This window comes from Triturus cristatus, chromosome 9 (genome assembly GCF_964204655.1).
Source record: "Triturus cristatus chromosome 9, aTriCri1.1, whole genome shotgun sequence".
NCBI classification, from domain to species: domain Eukaryota; kingdom Metazoa; phylum Chordata; class Amphibia; order Caudata; family Salamandridae; genus Triturus; species Triturus cristatus.
This window is the reverse complement of record NC_140592.1, coordinates 1,274,800,333-1,274,821,214: the sequence shown is the minus strand read 5'-3', so window position 1 is coordinate 1,274,821,214 and position 20,882 is coordinate 1,274,800,333. Positions and strand designations below refer to the sequence as shown.

Below are 20,882 nucleotides of genomic sequence, written 5' to 3'. Positions count from 1 at the left end.
AAGAGTGAGTGAGCTCCAAGCTCTAACCATTCAGGAACCTTTTTTACAAATGCATCAAAATAAGGTTGTTATCCGAACCAATCGTAAATTCCTCCCTAAGGTTATTTCTCCCTTCCACCTCAATCAATCTGTAGAGTTGCCAGTGTTCTTCTCGCAACCACAAACAGTTGCAGAAAGGGCTCTTCACACTCTAGTTGTCAAAAGAGCACTGCGTTATTACATTGAGAGAACGCAACCTTTACGCAAAACAAAATAACATTTTGTATCCTTCTCACCGCCACACAATGGCAACCCCATATCAAAATCTGGGATAGCAAGGTGGATTGTCAAATGCATACAGATTTGCTATCACAAAGCAAAACGAACATTATCAGTTCCCCCTAAAGCCCACTCTACCCGAAAGATAGGGGCTTCTATGGCATTTTTAGGCAACATTCCCTTGCATGACATCTGCAAAGCAGCTACATGGTCTACACTGCACACATTCACAAAACACTATTATGTAGATGTGCAAACAAAGAAGCAAGCTAGTGTGTGGAAGGCTGTAGTCAAAACATTATTCCAAACCCCTGCAACAGATACTGGTGGTCGTCGCTAAGGAGGGGTACTGCTATGCAATCTATGCTTAGTGTGTGATCTGCAGCTCATATACCTCGAACGGAAAATGCTACTTACCAGTATGCATCTGTTCTTGGCATGTAAAGCTGCAGATCCACACACGCCCACCCACCTCCCCGGCTACCTTTATCTGTTCCAGTATTATCTTATTTAGATACAGCATACTTGTGCATCTTATCTGTTCCTCACAAAACTCCATAATTTCCCTGCTGGCGAAAAACAATCTGAAGATGGAGCCGATTCCCATGCGCACTATCATTCAAAGGAGACGCCGCCTATCTTGTGACTTCCAAAGACTTTTCCAATACAAAAACAAGTGCAAACATCCGGGCCCAACACCAGATGGCGATCTGTGCTTAGTGTATGGATCTGCAGCTCTACATGCCAAGAACAGATGCATATGGTAAGTAGCATTTTCCTTTTGGTCTATTTCCTAATTGGTCTACTTTCGCACTACCAGCGGAATGAGTGGGAGCCCACCAATTCTCAAAAACGGTATCACCCCCTATAGACCTACTAGAGCGCTCCGATCGGACCATGGAAACCTCATTGTGGTACCCAGGGTGAAAAAAGCCCGTTCAGGAGGTCGCCGTTTTTCGGTTCACACAGCGAAGCAATGGAACGCGCTCCCTCTGAAACTAAGAACAGAACCGAATCTCCTCCGTTTTAGGAAATCGCTCAAAACCCTCCTCTTTCCATAAACCATTCTTATTTTCCGCACCCCCTCCCATCAGGATTACGAGGTATAGCGCTGGGATACTCATGGGTGACTACGCGCTCTATAAAAACCTTAAATAAATAAATAATGCTAGGCCACCAATATGTTTGTTCTAGTAAAGATACTGTTGCAGAAACACCTGCATGGGCAGAGGCTATCCCTTCATATGCTGTTAGTATCAGTCCTAATCTTCGTTCCATGTTTGGAATTACCCTATCCCCCACTCCAGGGATTCGAGCAAAAGGAACTTTGTTCGCATCAATTACATTAGAGTACTTGAGTGGAAATTTCTTTGGTAACACTGCACCACTGTCTTTGCTTGAAACATTGACAGCCAACAATATCTCTGTCTATTTTTGTTTTTGAACGAGTGATCGCAGCTATAGAAGCCGTCTGAACAACCCCCTTTGCGGCTTCATCAGCCGATGAATTCCCTGCAACGTGAACGCCATCACGTTGATGACTCAGCGTGTGTATCACGTGAGCTTTTGGTAGTTCGTTTCTCAACTGAACTACTTGTTCCCAAAGCGTGTTATGCTTTATTGTGCCACTTCTGTAAATATTCCTTATATGACTGGACACAGTAAAAGGAATCGCACACTATTAAGTGTAGAGAATTGGCGATCTGTATTCTCAAGTGCCAGTTTGAATGGTTGTAGTTCAGCTCGCTGAGCTGTACAATCTCCTAGAGATTGAGTTTTAGTGACCATTGGCCTGAAGTTACCATCGCGCATGCGACCTTTAACGATTGCGCACGCTGCACTGTAAGCTTGCTTACTCCCTGTAGCGGGTTGTGCTGATCCCTCAGTATAAATTATAAATTCGTACTGATCGAGAGACAGAATCTCTGTGGGCAGAGGACATTCATGTTCGTATGCAGGAACGCTTGTGTTTTTAAATCAGGATCAAAAACATATTCAACATCTGTTGCAGCAAGAGAATTAACCCATTGTATCCATCTAGGATGTAAAGCTTTTGTAACCGCCTCTAAGGCTGGTACTGGAGTCACAACAATAATGTGTTTCCCCTGTGCTAGAGCTCTTTCTTTTGCTACCGCGGTTTGAACTGCTGTCAGTATTTGTTCTGTTGAAGTGAAGCGCATTTCTGCTTGTGTATACAAATGTGATTTGTATGCTATTGGTACTTTTTCACCCTCATTAAATGCTAAATAGGTGAATCCGCATTGACCCGAAATTATTCGGAACACTAAATTGTGTTTATTTACGCGTGTTTGTAAGTGATTTGTTGCTAATCTGTTTGCTTGGAGTGAACGCAGGATGTCTGTGTTCCTGTGTCCAATGTTTTGTTGAAAAGGTTTGATTAATTCGTAGAGAGGTTTAACCCTTTCTGCGTAATTTAGAATGGAAGTTCTTCCAAAATTTGGGAAACCCAAGATGGATTGTAAATGTTTCAGCGTTTTTAGACGTTGGAGCAGCGCACACTTTTCTAAAAAGTTAGCTGCCAAGCTTTTTCTGTCACTTGAAAGCTCCTATCCTAGGAAAAGGACATTGGGCAATTCTGGATTTTTTAAAGTTGAATTTATAGCCCTCAGAGGCGAAGCCCAGTATAATGGTATTCATCCTGTTCAAGTGCCTATCTAGGTCATCGTCTGTCAGATAGATGTCATCGACAAATGACAATGCCTCGTCATCATAAATTTGTAGTAACTCTGTTACCCTTGCTGAGAATAAGCCCCGGCTCTTTTTGAACCCTTGTGGGAGTCGACAAAATTGATGCTGAGTCCCCATTATTGAGAAAGCTGTTAAGTTCCTGCTTTCAGGTGCTATGTTTTGACAAAAGAAACCATTTGAAATGTCCAATGTGGTTTTTTATTTTTTACGCACAATGTTATTCATTAATGCAGTACTATGTGCATTTTGCACTGCAAATGTTTTGGAACAATTGTTCAAGTGTCTGTAATCCAAAACTAGATGATGTGTGTTGTCTGGTTTGGATACAGGAAACAAAAGGATTGTTCATTGATGAGGTGCATGTTTCAATCACTCCTTGGTATTCAAGTTGATCTAAGATCTCCCTGACCTGTTTTTTAGCTTCTTGCTTTATTGGGTACTGCCTTTGTGCAGTAGGCCGATTTATTTATTTATTTATTTATTTATTTATTAGCTGTATTTTGTGGTGAGGTGAGTCCTCATCCCATCTTACATGATTTTTGTATAATGCTGGGGCCTGGGCTACTGCCCATTCCTGGCATAAGTATATTTTAGGTGAATTGGAATATGGTTGGAGAAGGCTGGCATAATGATGTCCCCGCCATGTGGGCACTCCCTGACAAATTTTGGTGGCCAGTCCTGTTCTGCTAGAAGTATATCATAACCAATGTTCCCTCTAATTTATTTTCTTTGTGTGCGCCAATGTAACACCTTTGTGCACTGTAGCCAAGGCCATGTGTGCCAAGAAACTGGCTATATGCAAGAGTTACCTGGATTTGCACTTTAGGCAAAACAGGCAGGTACTCGCATGTTTCTTTATTGGCATTTGTTACGCTAAACAGGTTTATAAACCCGCATTGTGTTTTACTCCTTCTGTGATGCAGCTTTTCTCTAGCATTCACGCTGCATGAGAGGTAGAGCTATGCAAGACTGGAAATTCATAGGGAGGGTTGAACCAGATCCGATCCTTTAGAATATCCTACATGAAATGATACAGTAAGTGGCATAAATTAACAAACGTGTCACAAGTCCATTGCATCACAATCGAATTATCAGAAAATTTTAGGTTCTGAATTATTAAGGAAAGCATGATCAAAGAACCCAGTGATAAGTGATCAAAACAAAGGACTAAGCTGAATCTAAGAGAGTGATTAATTTGGGGAGGGTCTGTTAAAGGCATATATGAACATGACAAACCTTTTGATGTGTAATACGCAGTGTGACGTTTGGGACAGATTCTGAATGGAAGATTCTGTCTATGATATCATAGAGGAGGGCAGGGAGCCTTAACAAAATATTACTTTTCAAGCCACTTCTCCTGCTCTCAAAACTATGCCAACATCTGATTACCACTCCCCTGCAAGGAAAGCTAAGAAATAAAGGGCCATCGATAAGGGCTGAGTACTCTTCCCCCCTTGACAGATGGAGACCTCTGCAGAGCTAATCCATGTGACTCAATCTGATGCCTTTGCCGAATGGCAGTCGGTGTTTACTCAGCCGTAACAATGATGGGTTTTGTCTGCTAACAGGGGTGTCATAGGACCTTAGGTATTACTGAGCTGCAACAGGGTAAGCAAGTTACTGCTCTTGTTCACTTGCTTCTCCAAACGTATCTACATTGAGAGGTCAAGGCTTATTTAAAGTAGTGGTAGTAGGTCTCGATCTCAGAGTAATCCCATGCAATAAAATTAATGTACATCCTGAGTTAGGTCATTGATATAAGGGTATGTCTGTATAAATATATAGGACCATGGTGGCCTTAAGACGATGCACAGTGACACAAACCACACAATCCTAGCACTTTCTGCATTTGCCAAATGACCCTAAAACGTTTGTAGCACTTACATGTCCGGTACTACACTTCAAATACCCTGGGTGTCTTTAGAAAATCAAATCTTACCTTCTCAGGTATTTGGGCCTCCGTACTTTTTCTGTATATGTCTTTCCTGAAACCCCTTCCCAGGCCTCCCCAAACCCTCCTTACTCCTCCCTAAACCCGTCCCATTTAACAGTAAGTATCCCCTTTTTCCAGCCACTCTCCTGACCCCTCTCACATGTACAACTTAGTAGTAAACTTTGATAAGTGAGGATCTTGCGTACAGAAAAGATAGGCGAGGGGAGATTCACGCTCGGAGGTTTGTGAATAGCATTGTGTAGTACTATTGTAGCACCACTAAAGTACTACTAAACGCTGTTTGTGATTAGAGCCTGTTCACCTCTCAAGTTCTTCTAACTCTTTTTGTGATGGCTCCTCCTCCACAAAACCATGCATGGGCAGCCTTGCTCTCTCCACAGCCATTGCCCTAACCTGAAATAGTCTGCTTCCCTTTTTACCTTCTATCCATTCAGCACCCCATTTGCTTACTTTTTGTAAGCTGCTCAGAAATTATCTGTTTACACTCTCTGCCTTATTTTGGCTACGGCCAAGATACCCACTAGTATTTGAGGGTTTAGTAAAAATAAAACTCAAAACAATATTCATGGGCATTAATACACAAAACAAAAAGAAAACATGACGGGCCATGCTCTGAAGAGCTTAAAACACTTGGAATCTGTGATCTAATGTTTCTATTTATTGAAACTTCCACCCCGACTCTTTTCACCCAAACACGGTTGCACTTCTGTATTGGTTCACAGGCACTTTGTTTTCCTCCAGGGCCCCTTCTCCTAAGGCTGGTTAGTGAAACAGGCAGGCGTTCACCGTGCCCACCTGGCAACAACACATTTACTATTACCACAGACCCTCGCCCTGTTGAGTTCTGGAAGAATGTGCGCACCTCAGGCTGACAGGACAGTGCTTACAAAGGGGAACAAGAAGTCCACGGGTATTAAATGTAAGTCTGACACACCACTAAGATTTCTGGGTTTCTCGGGCAGACAACACCAAAAGGAGTAAGGGGCGTGATTAGCTGCTAAGGGCCTGATTATATAGGCATTGCTATGGAGATGCTTTACCACTTCCAAGGAAGTGATGTAAATGTTCCTGTGTGTGGTGGGAGCATTGAGGGTGGTTTCAAAGAGGAATGAAACAGCTAGGTATTAATAAAGAGCAAGGAACAAACCTACTGCACATATTGAAAGCCGAAGGTCTCATAATAAGTAATAAAAGTAAAAGCGCACCTGGGTTTTACAGTTTATATTGGCTTAGAAAATGTGTACTTGCAAATTTGTCCTTTAGGAGGACAAGAATGTAAAACGTCAAAAAGCATGTGTTGCACACGCCATGCTCCGCAAAAGACACATAAACACGAAGAATACACAGAACATTTTAAACTTAACACTTTTACCAGGTCTTAAAATAATGCCAATTGATGCATGGCAGTTAAAAATACATTTAGCAGAGTCGCCACTTCTGCCTGTAAATCCCTGTAGCTATCGCCTATATCAGCAAAACTTATGAAGCCAGTGGCATGTGTGCACCTTGTGACAGCCCTATCTCAGTAATTGTTACCACCCCATCAACCCCTTGCCCTCCTCCCATTTTCATCACACCTCTTGCAATCACATCACAACGACACCAGCCCCCACAACAATCAAAGTTTCTTTCTGCAGTCCCAGTCTTCCGATTATGGCCAGCGATGCGTTTGACTCTCTGCAGGCCCCCTCTCCCGCCCCTACCTCTTCCACAGTGAGCTACTTCTTCACACTATATTGTCTCTGGTTCTCCAACATGCAAGTGACCATTTTTTCATGCAGCTTCACGTTATTAGAAGCAGCTGCAAACCGTCAATTGCATGATTTGTTAAATATGCGCGCTTCGCAATTCAGTTTGCGTGCTTGGGGAAGTTACAGTGCGCACGTGCGCAAGCGCGTGCCTTACAGGCATCACCGATCATAACCCCTTGAAAGTTTCTCCCAAAAGAGTGCTTTCACTTTTCTTGGTATGTTTCCCTCCATCCGGAGTGTTATTTCATATAACTTTTGTGGAGTACTAACCCTGGTGTCTACAGTCTCTACTGGGATGTACTCATCCAAGTCCACTATCTCCAGAAGTTCCTTCAGGTTTTGACGAGCTATTGTTACTTCTGCAGCAGTGTCCATCATTGTCTGAGCCCATTCTCCGTTCTTGAGCTGTGTTCTCAGTATTCTCGGCATGTCTGATCTTCAGACCTGCTACCTTCTTTTTGGTGAATTGAGGTTTTGATTTATTTTTCTGAACGTGTTGATAGTCTTTGAACTTCACGCGCTCTTCTTTGTGATCTGACCGTCCTCTTCTTTCTGATGTCTGTGACGATATCTGAAAGGTATGAGAGGAACGTGTATCAATATCCTGATACATGTTAGGTTTTCTTAAATTATCCCTATTCTTGAGGTTATACCTACTTTCATAGGGCTCCTTTTGAGGAGACCTACCTCGGGATTGAGAACGTTTCTCTTTTGAATTTTGTTTATTAATTTCCCACTTCTTTTTAGAAGATGTAGGATTTTGTTTAATAGAGTCCTTCTCAGGACCTTCAGACAGTTTTGGCTTCAAAGGTTTTTTACCCAAACTGTTTCTGCCTAATTCTGCATAAGATTTTTCTATTATTTTGGGTAGTTCATGTTGATGTTCTGTTACATCAAATTCCCTTAAGCGTTGGCGGATTGCCACTGAAGCTGCCTCCCCTTTAATATTAGATAATATTATTGATGAGACCTGGTCGAAGTTTTTCAGTAATTTCATACCTAAATTCAGAGCAGACTCTGCCCCGTATTTATTTTGAATTTGTTTCAGGACAGCTGGTATTACCGCAATAGACGGAACACCATGTGTTTTAGTATAGATGGCAGCAAAGACTGTTCCCCAAGTGGTGCAGTCTTCCAGATGTGGTGTGATCCCCATTGGTAAACAGATTGTTAGGATTCTGTGTTTCTCATAAGGGCTAGTATTTGGAAATACCGCTTCGATTTGAGTAATTTTTTGGGCTATTCAGAATGGGATTTGTTCACATTTTGTGGGCATTTTACCCATGACTGTGTTTAAAGTCTGTGGAGTAAGTTTTAGTGTATACCCCTGTTGAGGGGTTTGATTTGGAATGGTTATTGGTGGTTGGACTGTGAAAGTCTGCATTAAATATTTATTAACTCTTGTAGTTGAGTAAGTAATTCCTCGTGTGACATCTCTTCGATGTCAGGATGGGGTGTGTAGCCGGCTAAAATCGCCATATTGCTCATGGTCTACCTAGTGGACCGAGCCTGGTAATGTTTTTGTGATGTTTTAGGTCGCCTTTAAACCAGAGCTCATGCTCCTGGTATGTGAGTGGAATTTCAATATCCTCGAAAGGAATATATTCCGCAGGTGGATCATCTTCTTTGAAGAAGTGAAACAAGTGTGTTACTGGATTTGATTCTGGGAATACTATCCATGAATAGAATACCTCTGTCTGAAAAGATTTGTGTGCCTCTATCACGAAAACTGCTCTACTAGAGTGATGGCTCTCCTTAAGTTTGGAGGGATGTTTATAACCCCCTTATCGGTTTCATTTAAACCTGTAAAATTGAAAGCTGTTACGATTGGGTCAGCCGCAGCTACACCGTTCCGTGTTAGTATCCCCATTAAGGAACATTGTTTTTGAAAGAATGTAGAACAAGTTTCAAGGAAACAAAGATAAGGTGCACAATATTTTGGAACACTGTTTCTGTAGTAGGGGATCTCTGTGTATAGTCATAATCTAGTGAATAGTCCCGCCCATGTGCGCGGACCCCGGAGCAATAAAAAATAATCTCTAAAAGGTGACAAATCATGCAGACCTGCATACACCTTTAAGAGAGAATTTAATTTAAAGACAGATAATGCAGCCTATACCCACAGGCTACACTGTCCAGTACTTCAACTAGAATTCCACCAAAATCCACAAACAGCACTGCCTGTCCAGTTTTTCTCCCCATAGGAAAAAACCCTGCCTCTACCAGCAAAAGCCTCTGGAATGATAGAGAGGAAGGAGTGGACAGACAAGCCCCATAGGCTGCCATTATGTGGCTTGGAACAGGATACTGTGCCTTTAAGAAAACTTTCCAGTTTTCCAGAACTTTCCCCAGTATCCCAGAATGCCCAGCAGGTCCCATTTACTTTCAGTTCTTTTTTCCGGCTCCTGCTAGCAGGACCCTGGAGCATTGAGCTCTACCTTTTTCAAGGTTTTTCATTGAGATTTTGGCAATTTTTGTCACTTTTTCTTGTGTTTAGTAGCTGGTACTGTCAACATGCCTGGCTTGTTCGACAAGTGCCCGGAATGTGGTCGAAAGAAGGCTAAAACTGACCCACACGAGGTGTGCATAGCTTGCCTTCCCCAGTCCCACGTGCCTGAAAGCTGTACCATCTGCCACTCGTTTTCAGCAAGAACCCTGAGGGACAGGATGAAGAGCAGGCTTCAAGCTCTGGAGGAGCGAAGACTGAAGGCACCAGGTGGGTCTGGAGGGGCTGATTTGGCCCATGCTGAGGCCTCTGGGGGGCTCCCCAGGGGCAGGAAGACCAGTAAGCGCTCCCGCTCCCCGTCGACGTCGAGGGCGTCGACGGCGACGTCGAGGAGGATGACCACCGTCTGTTCGCCGTCTCCCCAGGGCTCTGGGGAGAAGCGGCGTCGACGATCGCCGTCGAGGGACCTGAATAGGCCGCCGTCGACTACATCGGCGTCGTCGGCGACGACGCCGTCTTCGACTGCGTCCAGCGGTCGACGTCGAGAGAAGACCCGGCGTCGGCGTTCGGCGTCGAGGGATCGCAACTCGCCGTCGATGAAGAGAAGGAGATCGACGTCGAGAAAGCGAAGATCGCCGTCGAGGCGAAGATCGCCGTCGAGGCGAAGATCGCCATCGAGGCGGAGATCGCCGTTGAGGCGGAGATCGCCGTCGAGGCGGAGGTCGCCGTCGAGGCGAGGGTCGCCGTCGAGGCGAAGGTCGCCGTCGAGGCGAAGGTCGCCGTCGAGGCGTAGGTCGCCGTCGAGGCGGAGGTCGCCGTCGAGGCGGAGGTCGCCGTCGAGGCATAAGTCGACGCCGAGGAGGAGATCGACGCCGCGAAGATCGCCGTCGAGGCACAGGTCGAGGTCGAGGTCGAGGAAGAGAGAGTCGCCGGGATCGGTGTACTCAGTGGTGTATACCCCGCCTCGGAGGTCTCCGTCGCCTCCTCCTCTCCCACCTCTGCCACCGCCTCCTCCTCCACCACCACCACCGCCACCTCCTCCACCACCGTCTCCACTTCCTCCACCGCCTCCTCCGCGGCCGCGGACTCTGTCTCCGCCACCCCGGCCTCTGTTGCTGCCAAGCACTCCTGCGGTGCCGCCGCCGGTCCCCCCGAGGTCGGTTTCCCTTCCACGGTACCCGACTCCGCCGCAAGGGACCCCGAAGCCACGACGCCCACGGTCGCCTGGACCAGCGAGACCGGCGGACAGGCCTAAGCCGAAGAGGTCGCGCTCCCGCTCTCACAGGAGGCGACGATCGCGGAGCCGAGGGCGATCCTCGTCAGACTCTAGACGACGCCGCAGAAGGTATAGGTCCAGGTCGCGCTCCTCGGACAGGGACCTTTCCCCGACGCTGTCGGACTCCCCGGGGACTAGGGTGTCGCCGGTGGACGACTTGGTCTCGTTCCAGGAGGTGCTGTTGCGAGGGGCTGCGAAGCTGAATATCACGGTGACGGTTCCAACACCCACGACGTCCGTGATATTTGAGACGCTTCATAAAAGACACTTGTCTCGCCCCCTCCTGCCTCTCGTGCCTGGACTGGTGGAACCAGCTTTGGAACTGTTCCTCACTCCCGCAACAGCGAAGGCCGCTCCGTCCAGGCTCATGAAGAAATATAGGGCCCCGGAGTCGGATCCGTCATTCTTGAGAGGGGACCCGAAACCGGATTCGGTTATCGTGACGGCGGCGAGAAAACAACATGCGACCGCCCCGGCCTCCACGGTGCCACCGGACAAGGAAAGCCGCTGGCTGGACTCTGCGGGCAGGAAGGTGTGTGGTACCGCTGCCACCACGATGAAGGCGGCGAGTGCAGGGGCGTTGTTGGGCCGTTACGACTGGGCCCTGTGGGAATCCCTGCAGCAATATGCGGACCTCCTGCCACGAGACAAGAAGGAGGACTTCTTGGAGACGGTGCGCGAAGGCATGCTGGTTTCTAACCAAACGATCAGCAGCAGCAGTTCCGCAAGCCCTTCCAGAAGCGCCAGAGGGGTAGAGGTGGCCAGCAGGCTACTACCACAAACAAGGGCCCGGCCGGGTCTCGGCCCTGAGCTGTTACTTCCCCCTCAACCGTTACCCACTCCAGTGGGGGGAAGCATTCGATTTTTTCCGGCAGAGTGGAGAAAAATTACTCAGGACAAGTGGGTGCTGAATATTGTTTGCAATGGATACAGTCTTCGGTTCATCAGCCCGCCTCCAGCGATTCCGCCGGTCAGCTCTCGCTTCCAGCTGAGGGAGCTCCAGGCGGAGGCAGACATCTTGTTGAGAAAAAAGGCGGTAGAAGTACCTTTGTCTCAAAGGGGAAGAGGTCTGTACTCTCGGTTCTTCCTCGTTCGCAAGAAAGACAAGAACGAGTTCAGGCCCATTCTGGATTTGCGACAAGCAAACAAGTGGATTCGCAGAGAAAAGTTTCGCATGCTATCGTTGCACCAGATTTACCCTCAGCTGCAACGGGGAGACTGGCTCTGTGCCATAGATCTACAGGATGCGTACTTCCATGTGCCCATAGCACAGAAGCACAGGAAGTTCCTGCGATTCCAAGTCGGCGCCAATCACTATCAATACACAGTACTGCCATTCGGGCTAAAGTCTGCTCCCAGGACTTTTTCGAAGTGCATGGCGGTGGTGGCGGCACACTTGCGGAGGAACAAGGTGTTTGTCTACCCGTATCTGGACGATTGGCTGATCAAGGCGTCATCCTTCGAGGAAGCGCAAGAACACTTCCGTTGGACGTGCGAGCTCTTGAACAAGCTGGGGTTACACGTCAACATGTCCAAATCAGTCCCATCTCCGGTACAGTGCATACAGTACCTGGGGGCCTCCATAGATACGCGGTCAGCAAGCGTGTCTCCTTCGGAGGAGAGACGGTTATCACTCCTTCGGAAGGCTCAGGACCTCAGGACTGCTCCATCGACGACTGTGAGGAAGGTGTCGTCTCTACTGGGATCGATGGCCTCCTGTATCTTCCTCACTCCGCACGCACGTCTACAGATGCGACCACTGCAGGAGTGCTTGGAGGATCAGTGGGATCAGAAGACAGGTTCTTGGGACGACAAGATCCGACTGTCTCTACATGCTCGTCAGTCTCTGAAGTGGTGGTGTTCGGCGGAAAACCTCCTCAAGGGGGTTCCCTTCCACAAGGACATTCCCACGACGAATGTGGTGACGGATGCTTCTCTCCAGGGCTGGGGTGCGCATTCCGGGGACCTGCAGATTCAGGGGAAGTGGTCTCCTTTGGAATCGACGTACCACATCAATTTCCTGGAACTCAGAGCTGTCTTCCTGGCACTGAAGGCTTTCCTTCCGTCCTTCCAGACCAACTCGCTGCTGATACAGACGGACAATACAACCACGATGTATTACCTCAACAAGCAGGGGGGGTCGAGATCGCGCACTCTGTCGCAGGAGGCGCAGGCGATCTGGCTCTGGCTGCTGGCCCGAGGATTGACGATCACGGCCACGCATCTGCCAGGGGTGCAGAATGCTCAGGCGGACGCCTTGAGCAGGCTGATTCAGGAAAACCACGAATGGGTCATAAACGACGAAGTACTAGGAGAAGTCTTCGCAAGGTGGGGGACTCCAGACGTAGATCTGTTCGCCACCGCCGAAAACAGCAAATGCCGAGACTTCGCATCCAGGTACTACCAGCGGGGGACGCTGGGGAATGCGCTATGGATCGATTGGTCGAACAGCTTTCTGTACGCTTTTCCACCCATTCCCCTGATTCCGGCGGTGCTCATCAAGCTGTCCCAGTCCAGGGCGCGGATGATCCTGATCGCCCCGGAGTGGCCCAGGCAGTGGTGGTTCACGGACCTTCTTCACCGGTCTCTCCTTCCTCACATGCGGTTGCCGTGCAGGCCGGACCTTCTCACGAAGTTCGGGGGGCGGATGGTGCACCCCAACCTCTCATCTTTGAGTTTGGCGGCATGGCTCCTGAAATAGTGCAATACGGTCATCTGAATCTACCAGACGATTGTATGGACATTCTGAAGGAGTCTAAGCGACCTTCCACTAGGACATCCTATGCTTACAAGTGGAAGAGGTTCTGTATCTGGTGTAAGTCCAAGAACTTTGATCCGACAACATGTAAGGAAGATGTCATCCTTCCATACCTTTTGCATCTGGCGCAGTCTGGCCTTAATTTCCATTCCATTAAGGTTCATCTGGCTGCTTTGACTGCTTACAGGAAGTGCCCTTCACAGACGTCCTTCTTTCAGATTCCTGTGGTCAAGGATTTTTTGGAAGGCTTGAAGAAGGTGTTCCCTCCTGTCAGACTTCCCTCGCCTTCTTGGGACTTGAATGTGGTGCTGTCCAGACTGATGAGAGAGCCTTTTGAACCTATTCACAAGGCTTCATTGCAGCACCTATCCTGGAAGGCGGCGTTCCTAGTGGCCATTACATCGGCCCGCAGGGTGAGTGAACTTCAGGCATTATGTTGTCAAGAACCTTATACTGTGTTTCATGCTGCTAAGGTTGTGATGCGTACTCACCCTAAGTTCCTTCCTAAGGTTATCTCTGACTTTCATGTCAATCAGACCATAACTTTACCTACGTTCTTTCAGAATCCCTCTTCACCAGCGGAAAGGGCTCTCCATTCCCTGGATGTCCGAAGGGTGTTGAAATTTTATCTGGATAAGACCAAGGATATCCGTAGGTCTGACCAATTGTTTGTTAATTATGGCTCAGTCAGGACTGGTCTTGCGACCTCTAAGCAGTCCATCTCTCGGTGGATTGTGTCCTGCATACAGTTGTGTTATCAAAAGGCTAATAAGACCTTAGGGGGTAAACCTAAGGCTCATTCCACCAGGGGCAAAGCTGCCACGACGGCTTTGCTGCGTAATGTTCCGATTGCGGAAATCTGTAAGGCGGCCACTTGGAAGTCGGTCCATACCTTTGCTGCGCATTACTGTCTGGACTCGGATGCCAGGGCAGATGCTCAGGTTGGGCAGGCTTCGCTGCGAAATTTGTTCGCACAGTAGTGGCTGTGTCTTATGTGTTCTCCACCGCTTTTGTTGTGTGGGGATGGGCTTGCCATTCTATTCACTAGATTATGACTATACACAGAGATCCCCTACTACAGAAGGAGTAGTTTCTTTTCTGTAACTCCAGTTCTGTAGTAGGGGTATCTCTGTTATAGTCATAAGCGCCCGCCCTCCTCCCCGGTGGAGAGATACTTATTCATATGGAGAATGCTACAGGTCTGGCGTGCTACGCCTTCAAAAAGAACTGAAAGTAAATGGGACCTGCTGGGCATTCTGGGATACTGGGGAAAGTTCTGGAAAACTGGAAAGTTTTCTTAAAGGCACAGTATCCTGTTCCAAGCCACATAATGGCAGCCTATGGGGCTTGTCTGTCCACTCCTTCCTCTCTATCATTCCAGAGGCTTTTGCTGGTAGAGGCAGGGTTTTTTCCTATGGGGAGAAAAACTGGACAGGCAGTGCTGTTTGTGGATTTTGGTGGAATTCTAGTTGAAGTACTGGACAGTGTAGCCTGTGGGTATAGGCTGCATTATCTGTCTTTAAATTAAATTCTCTCTTAAAGGTGTATGCAGGTCTGCATGATTTGTCACCTTTTAGAGATTATTTTTTATTGCTCCGGGGTCCGCGCACATGGGCGGGACTATTCACTAGATTATGACTATAACAGAGATACCCCTACTACAGAACTGGAGTTACAGAAAAGAAACTACTCCATCCTTCAACATTGAACAAACCAAACAGCCAATACATAGGATTTTTGTCCTATTTAGCTTTGGCGGATACTTAACCCTACCCACTCCAGACGTCTTATGGAGTATGTGAGTAAGGGTCTCAGAAAAGCACGACCGAGCTACTCCGTATCTAGCGTTAAATTAGTGTCTTACCAAACGTGGGCGCCATGTAGTGTAGTTCCTATTTCCCTAATAGGCTCTGCGCATTGGAACAATATACCCTATAGATTTAGCATAGGACTGAGGTCAGTATGCCCCTATCGAGTACTTTAAACTTAATTACTTTGTGACCGCTAACTCAGAAGCCACTAGAAACTCCTTGTAAACAATAAGAGAGTAGTTTCTGGCAACCGCATAAACATGACAACTTTGTTTCCCTTTAGAATCTGAACACTCTCAGAATCATGGAAACGGATAACAGTTTCACTCAGCTAATCGTGCATGCTTAGTTTCTTCAGAGTTACACAGAAAGAATAGATGGGCGTTTCAATAAAAGGATTTATTGAACAGTCTTGTTTCTCGTGTAAGAGATATGAGCTGTTACAATCGTAAGACCGTATGCGAGATATATTATGTACAGCGTAAGCAGTAGATAGAATTAATACTGCGCTAGCATTATCTTTTAGCTATGACACATATATTCATATACATAAATAACATAAGCTAAAAATGCGAGTACTTATGAGATGCTTCTCTAACTAGTTCTACCCCAGTGTACCTAACCTAAGTGTAGTACAAGGTAAGAAGTAGGTGATGTATTCTACAGTATGGTATGATATAGTCTGGTATGCCAAGAGTCCCTCTAGGTTCTAGTCAGCTCCATACTTTGAGAATGAGAGAGGTGGGAATCTCTTTCCGGGTCTCGAACTCTAACACCCCGCAAAGGGAGTCAGAACGCTGGAAACTGGATTCTCTGCAAGCAGGGATGACAGCGTCTCTTGTCAGTGCGTCAGGCCGGGACACGGCCTCCTCTGAAGTTGAGGTCTCCTCCCACTTGCTTGGACAAGGGAAGGTATATCTATACCTGGTAAGTGCCTTGGAATTTTAGCATTGACGTAAAGTCGGGCAGAGGAAGACGTCAGGAATGAACCCTGAAGGAATAGTAGTTCATGCATAATAAATGGGTTCTTGGAGAAATCAATAATCCTGTGCTAGGGGAACTCCCAAGAGCTTAATGGTCTGGTTTCTAAGAACTCGTTGTGACGTTGGGGTGAACGGATGTAGGTGACCATGCCTGTATTTGGATAGCATGGCTAATGCCTAAATAAGAACTGAGATATTATGCCTATACAAGGGCAATGCGAATTGTGCCTGTATAAGGACATGTTTCAGGAAAACCTATATACAGACACCTAAAGCGGAATACAACAACCCTTTCACTCCTGTTTGGAGGTAGTCCAAAATGCATGCCTTTGTGTCCATAAACACGATAATCGCGATTAATTCACAAAATAAACAAGAGTCCGAAATCCTTCTTCCCTTAATACGTTTATATTTCTATCACTGTACTACACTTTCTTGGAATATCCTCACTAGGGAATCTTACCTACCTTATAAAACAGGGAACCCAAAGCTCTCAATTTTTTTTAAAATTAATGCCTGTTTCTTTAACACCCTTCCCCCAATACACCCTCTGCAGATTCTCCATAGAAACCCACTAGAACCAGTTGTTCACAAATTCATAACACACTTTGAAGGTCCATACTAGTTACAAAATGAACTACAGCAGGCGTGGTTTACTGCACATACTGTAAAGCATATCCAATTCTGTATCACATTTTTTTTTATATTTACCAGAACCAATGACACATCTATTTACTAATTATTACCAAATGAAACCTACTTTCATTCACCTGCATATTCCCTTCATCCAATCAGATTTCAAGGTTTTTTCAAACCACCGGCCCACATGCATTTTCACCGTCCTTCATAGTACCAACTGTGATATTGAGCTGCGGACCTGTTCTGTGTGCTCCTCCTTCCTACAAAATGCTTAGAGTGTGGATTGTGGGCCACAGCTATGTCTATTGAGCTAAAGAAGCTGCAAAAAGCAAAGTTATTGACTGGGACTTGGGTTTGCCAAATGGGGAGATTAGTTGGTATGGCCTGAGAGAGTTGAAGGTTCATCAGCTACTGCCTTTGGTTAAAACCATTGTGGATTTCCAAGTTCCTCGCCTCATGATTGTGCACCGTGGTGGTAATGACCTAGGCACATTGACTGGGGTAGAGCTGGAAATCCTAATGTAGAATATTTTTGCAGAACCAAACTCACTTTTCCCTCACACTGTCTTAGTGTGCTCGAATATGTGCCAAAGAGAGAAATAGAAGTTGCCAAATCAATTCTGTCCATAGTTTGACAAAGCCAGGAAACATGTTAATAAGACTGTTTCTGCTTTCCTCCGAGACCATAATATGGGCTCTATCTGTAACAACAATCTGCGTTTTGACATGCATGAAATATATAGAGGTGATCTAGTTCACTTTACAGACGTTCACCGCAAATACGTCGTGAAATGAAAAAACAAATGCTGGCATTCAATAGCCACCACCGCATTCAAAACTTACAACTGCAAAATGAATTATAACCAATATACTAAATGTATAACTATCTAATTGACTGTATAATAGCATGTACAACTCCCTATTACACAGTGCATAACGTTTTCAGTGTAGTCCAACTGCCTGCATCACTAAATCTCTCATTCACTGTATAAGTATTTGGCAGGATCTGTGAGACGATGCATCAGTGAGAGGTTTGATGCAATCTTGTTCTACCATCGGGTGACTCATCCTCTGTTCTTTTTGCAGTGCTTTTTCTTTGTATAGTTGTTTCTCACTTAACTGTGACTTATTCCTACGTTTCCGGGAGTAAGACAAAAAACACTGTTGACCAGGCCCGCTAATGTACTCTTTGACTGTTCGCCGATAAAGGCCTTCCTTGTTTGATACAAGTTCAAACAATACTATAGAGAGGAAAAATCAGCAAAAACAAATAAATTATATTTTTATTAATGTTTATTGGGAAAGGCCATTCATTTTTAAAACTTCATTCTGTCTTGGCTTACTAAGGCGATAGATTTTGTAGAACTCTCCGAGATACTTCAAGAGCAGACACTGTACTCATTACTTGTCCACTATTAGAAAATATTTCAGATAGGAATCAATGTTTAGTAAGAGGTCTTGCTCTCAAATAGAGGCAAATAAAAAAGTAACTTTACTTTCTGTTTCAGGTGAGGAGCTTGGAGTGGAGAAATAAGGATAAGCAGGAGAGCGGCTTTTCATTCCTTTTCTCGCAGTTTAAGAAATATTACTTGCCTTATATTTTCCCCAACATCTGCAAAGAGACCAGTGTATATAACCCTGTGCTTGGTAAGCGTGCTCTGCCATTTTAAACTTGTAAAACATGTTTGTACATGTGCTTTGTATGTGTCCTCAACCACTTTACCCTTGTATAACGCTTCAATAAGCATAATCTACATTTTTAAGCCTATGCCTGTTTTCCTGCAGATATTCCTCAGATGAGACCGAAGCCCCATTACATGATGATAAAGAAGGATGCAGAGACCAACGAGGCTGTGTACTGTACCAAAGAGCCGTTCCTGAGCAGTCGCGTTCTCTTCATCCGATGGCTTGCGTCCTTCTGGCTGGAGCCAAAGCCACACATTGGCACCCACATCCCGGGTACCGAGGGAGAGAATGTGCCAAAGAATATCCAGGTATGCTTCGGGGCAGGTACGCTGTGGGGCAGAGGCCACAGTGTTCATGCATGCATGCCTTAAAACCGATTTAATATAGATGAACATGTGCAGAGCTGCATACATTGTGGCACTGCAAATCCAAACAAAACCTAGATAAGGACAACCTTCAAGACCGACCGCTAGATTAAGAGGCATAATTGCTCATGGATTCACAGACGCAGACTGTCACTCAAAGGTAGACATGTGTCTCTTTTACGCTCTCTCCATCTCCCTGGACGAGATGCACAGGCAGAATTTTGTTCACTTAATCTGCATTTTTGTATTTATCTGTTCATTTTGTTAAGTCAAAGCTCATGTACAACTGTAGGAATTTGTACAGTCGTTTTCAGTTCGTACAACCCAACAGCCAACACGTGTTTCGTCAATGGTAAATTGCCAAATGACTTCCTCAGGGCTGTAATAAAATAGACATATAGTCCAATGATCATCACCTCCCTTTACTCAGTAAAGTTTGATTTAGCCTCCACCAAAAAGAGGAAAATGAAAGACGGAAACCGAGAAATATAAAGGTATCCCCATATTGTGTATGTAGTACCAACCACCAAATCAGAAAATATTATACATGCCATACTCTTATTCTAGAGAGCATATTATACATCAATATAATCTAGAATCAAACACAAATATAGCCATCCGTGAGTCAAAAAAATATACCAAGAAAACCTCCATGCTACAGCACTATCAGTTCAACGCTACTGACCTTGAACGGTAAATATAATGTACACACTCCTCGTATTCATAGAATCTAAATTAATAACAAACGAGACACCAGCCCTGAGGAAGTCATTTGGCAATTTACCATTGACGAAACACGTGATGGCTGTTGGGTTGTACTAACTGAAAACCACTGTACAAATTCAAAACAGAATTGGCTGTACTGTATGACGGAACTGTGAGCTAACAAGTCTTCCAGAGGATTTGCGGAACCTGAAAATAAAGACTGTGTTTATTTATTGGACATTACTTAACTTCTACTCTTGGAATTTGGTTTCTCTTTGTATTATATATGGACATATATAATTTAATATTGCACAGGGAATAATTTGTGTAGTTTAGCAATTGCTTTGCAATTGTATAGTTTCAGCTTGGGGTGGTGGCTGTTTGCATTTCCCTTTGATGCAATTTATGTGAATCTAGCTAGTTACTGTAACCAATACACTGTGTGCAGCAGAGACCTCACTACCCTTCAGTTAGATTCATATTGAACTGTAGGAAGCTGGCTCTGTAAATACTATACCAAAATGAGGTATGGTGTGCACAGTGGATTGGTGTGGCTCAATGGTTAGAGGCGGCAGACCCGGAAGCAGAGGTCGGCCCAGGACCAGGGTTCGATTCCCGACGCGGCAGGGTCTTGGGCCAAGGTCAGCGGACTCGATAATTCTCACCTCGGTGCCTACTCTAATCATGGATCACACTCAGCAACTCTGGGCAACAGCTTGCTTAATCTCCACTTACGGCCCCATCAGCGCCGGGGATGCTTGGTCTTCACCTTGGAGATGCCCAGTAGGGACTATCTCACAGGGAAAGCCAGGATGGGTTCCCCAGCGCTATACAGCGCCGGGACACTTCCGAGTATCTGCGCGCTTTACAAATTAAAATAACATAACATAACACAGAGTCGAGTGGAACCCCAAAGGTAGGCAGAGGTAAAAGTAGATAGCACCTCACTCTCTATTTGTGGTAGTGTGGGCGAGCAGTAAGGCAGTATCAGAGGGTAGTGTTTAGCATTTGTTGTACATTCATTCAGCAAATGTTTGTCACACACTCAAATATTGAACTCAGACCAATTGGTTTTGTATTTAAATATTCTTTTAGTTATTTTATTTCCTAGAAGCAAGCAAGCCTGGCAGCGGTAAGCAGATATGATCATTTTCAAGCAGCTTGAACAATAGGAGCAAGCTGGACGCAAATGACTCTGTTACAGAATTGTAAATGCTTTCAGTACAATGGAAATTACTGTTAGATTACTCTGAATTACTTAGCAGATTACTTTCTGGATAACTTTTTCTACTGTGTGATACACCTAGATATCACACTAGGACATTTTCTAAAGAAAGGTAAGTAAGCAATGTTTAGTTCTTTGCAGTTTTTCAAAGTTCAATACAAAACCAACTCCACACTTAGAACATTTTTCAAGGAAAACAGTCAATGGATTCCGATGGAGAGAAATGAAGTTATCGGTTAGCAGGTAAGTACTTTGTGGTTGGAGTTGGTATTCTGGGGTAAGAACCAGGGTTCCCCAGGGTCAAGGATGCAATCTC

The 20,882-nt window shown here is 45.5% G+C and overlaps 1 protein-coding gene across 9 annotated transcripts in view; it reads left to right on the top strand.

Annotated features, from left to right (window-relative positions):
- RALGAPA1 (Ral GTPase activating protein catalytic subunit alpha 1) overlaps window positions 1-20,882 on the top strand; it is a 717,351-nt gene that overhangs the window by 115,510 nt on the left and 580,959 nt on the right. For all 9 annotated transcript variants that reach the window (XM_085627452.1, XM_085627453.1, XM_085627449.1 and 6 more), the window contains exons 8-9: window positions 18,094-18,232; window positions 18,371-18,579. In XM_085627452.1, the coding sequence (XP_085483578.1) occupies window positions 18,094-18,232; window positions 18,371-18,579 (348 nt within the window). The remainder of the gene's footprint in view (window positions 1-18,093; window positions 18,233-18,370; window positions 18,580-20,882) is intronic.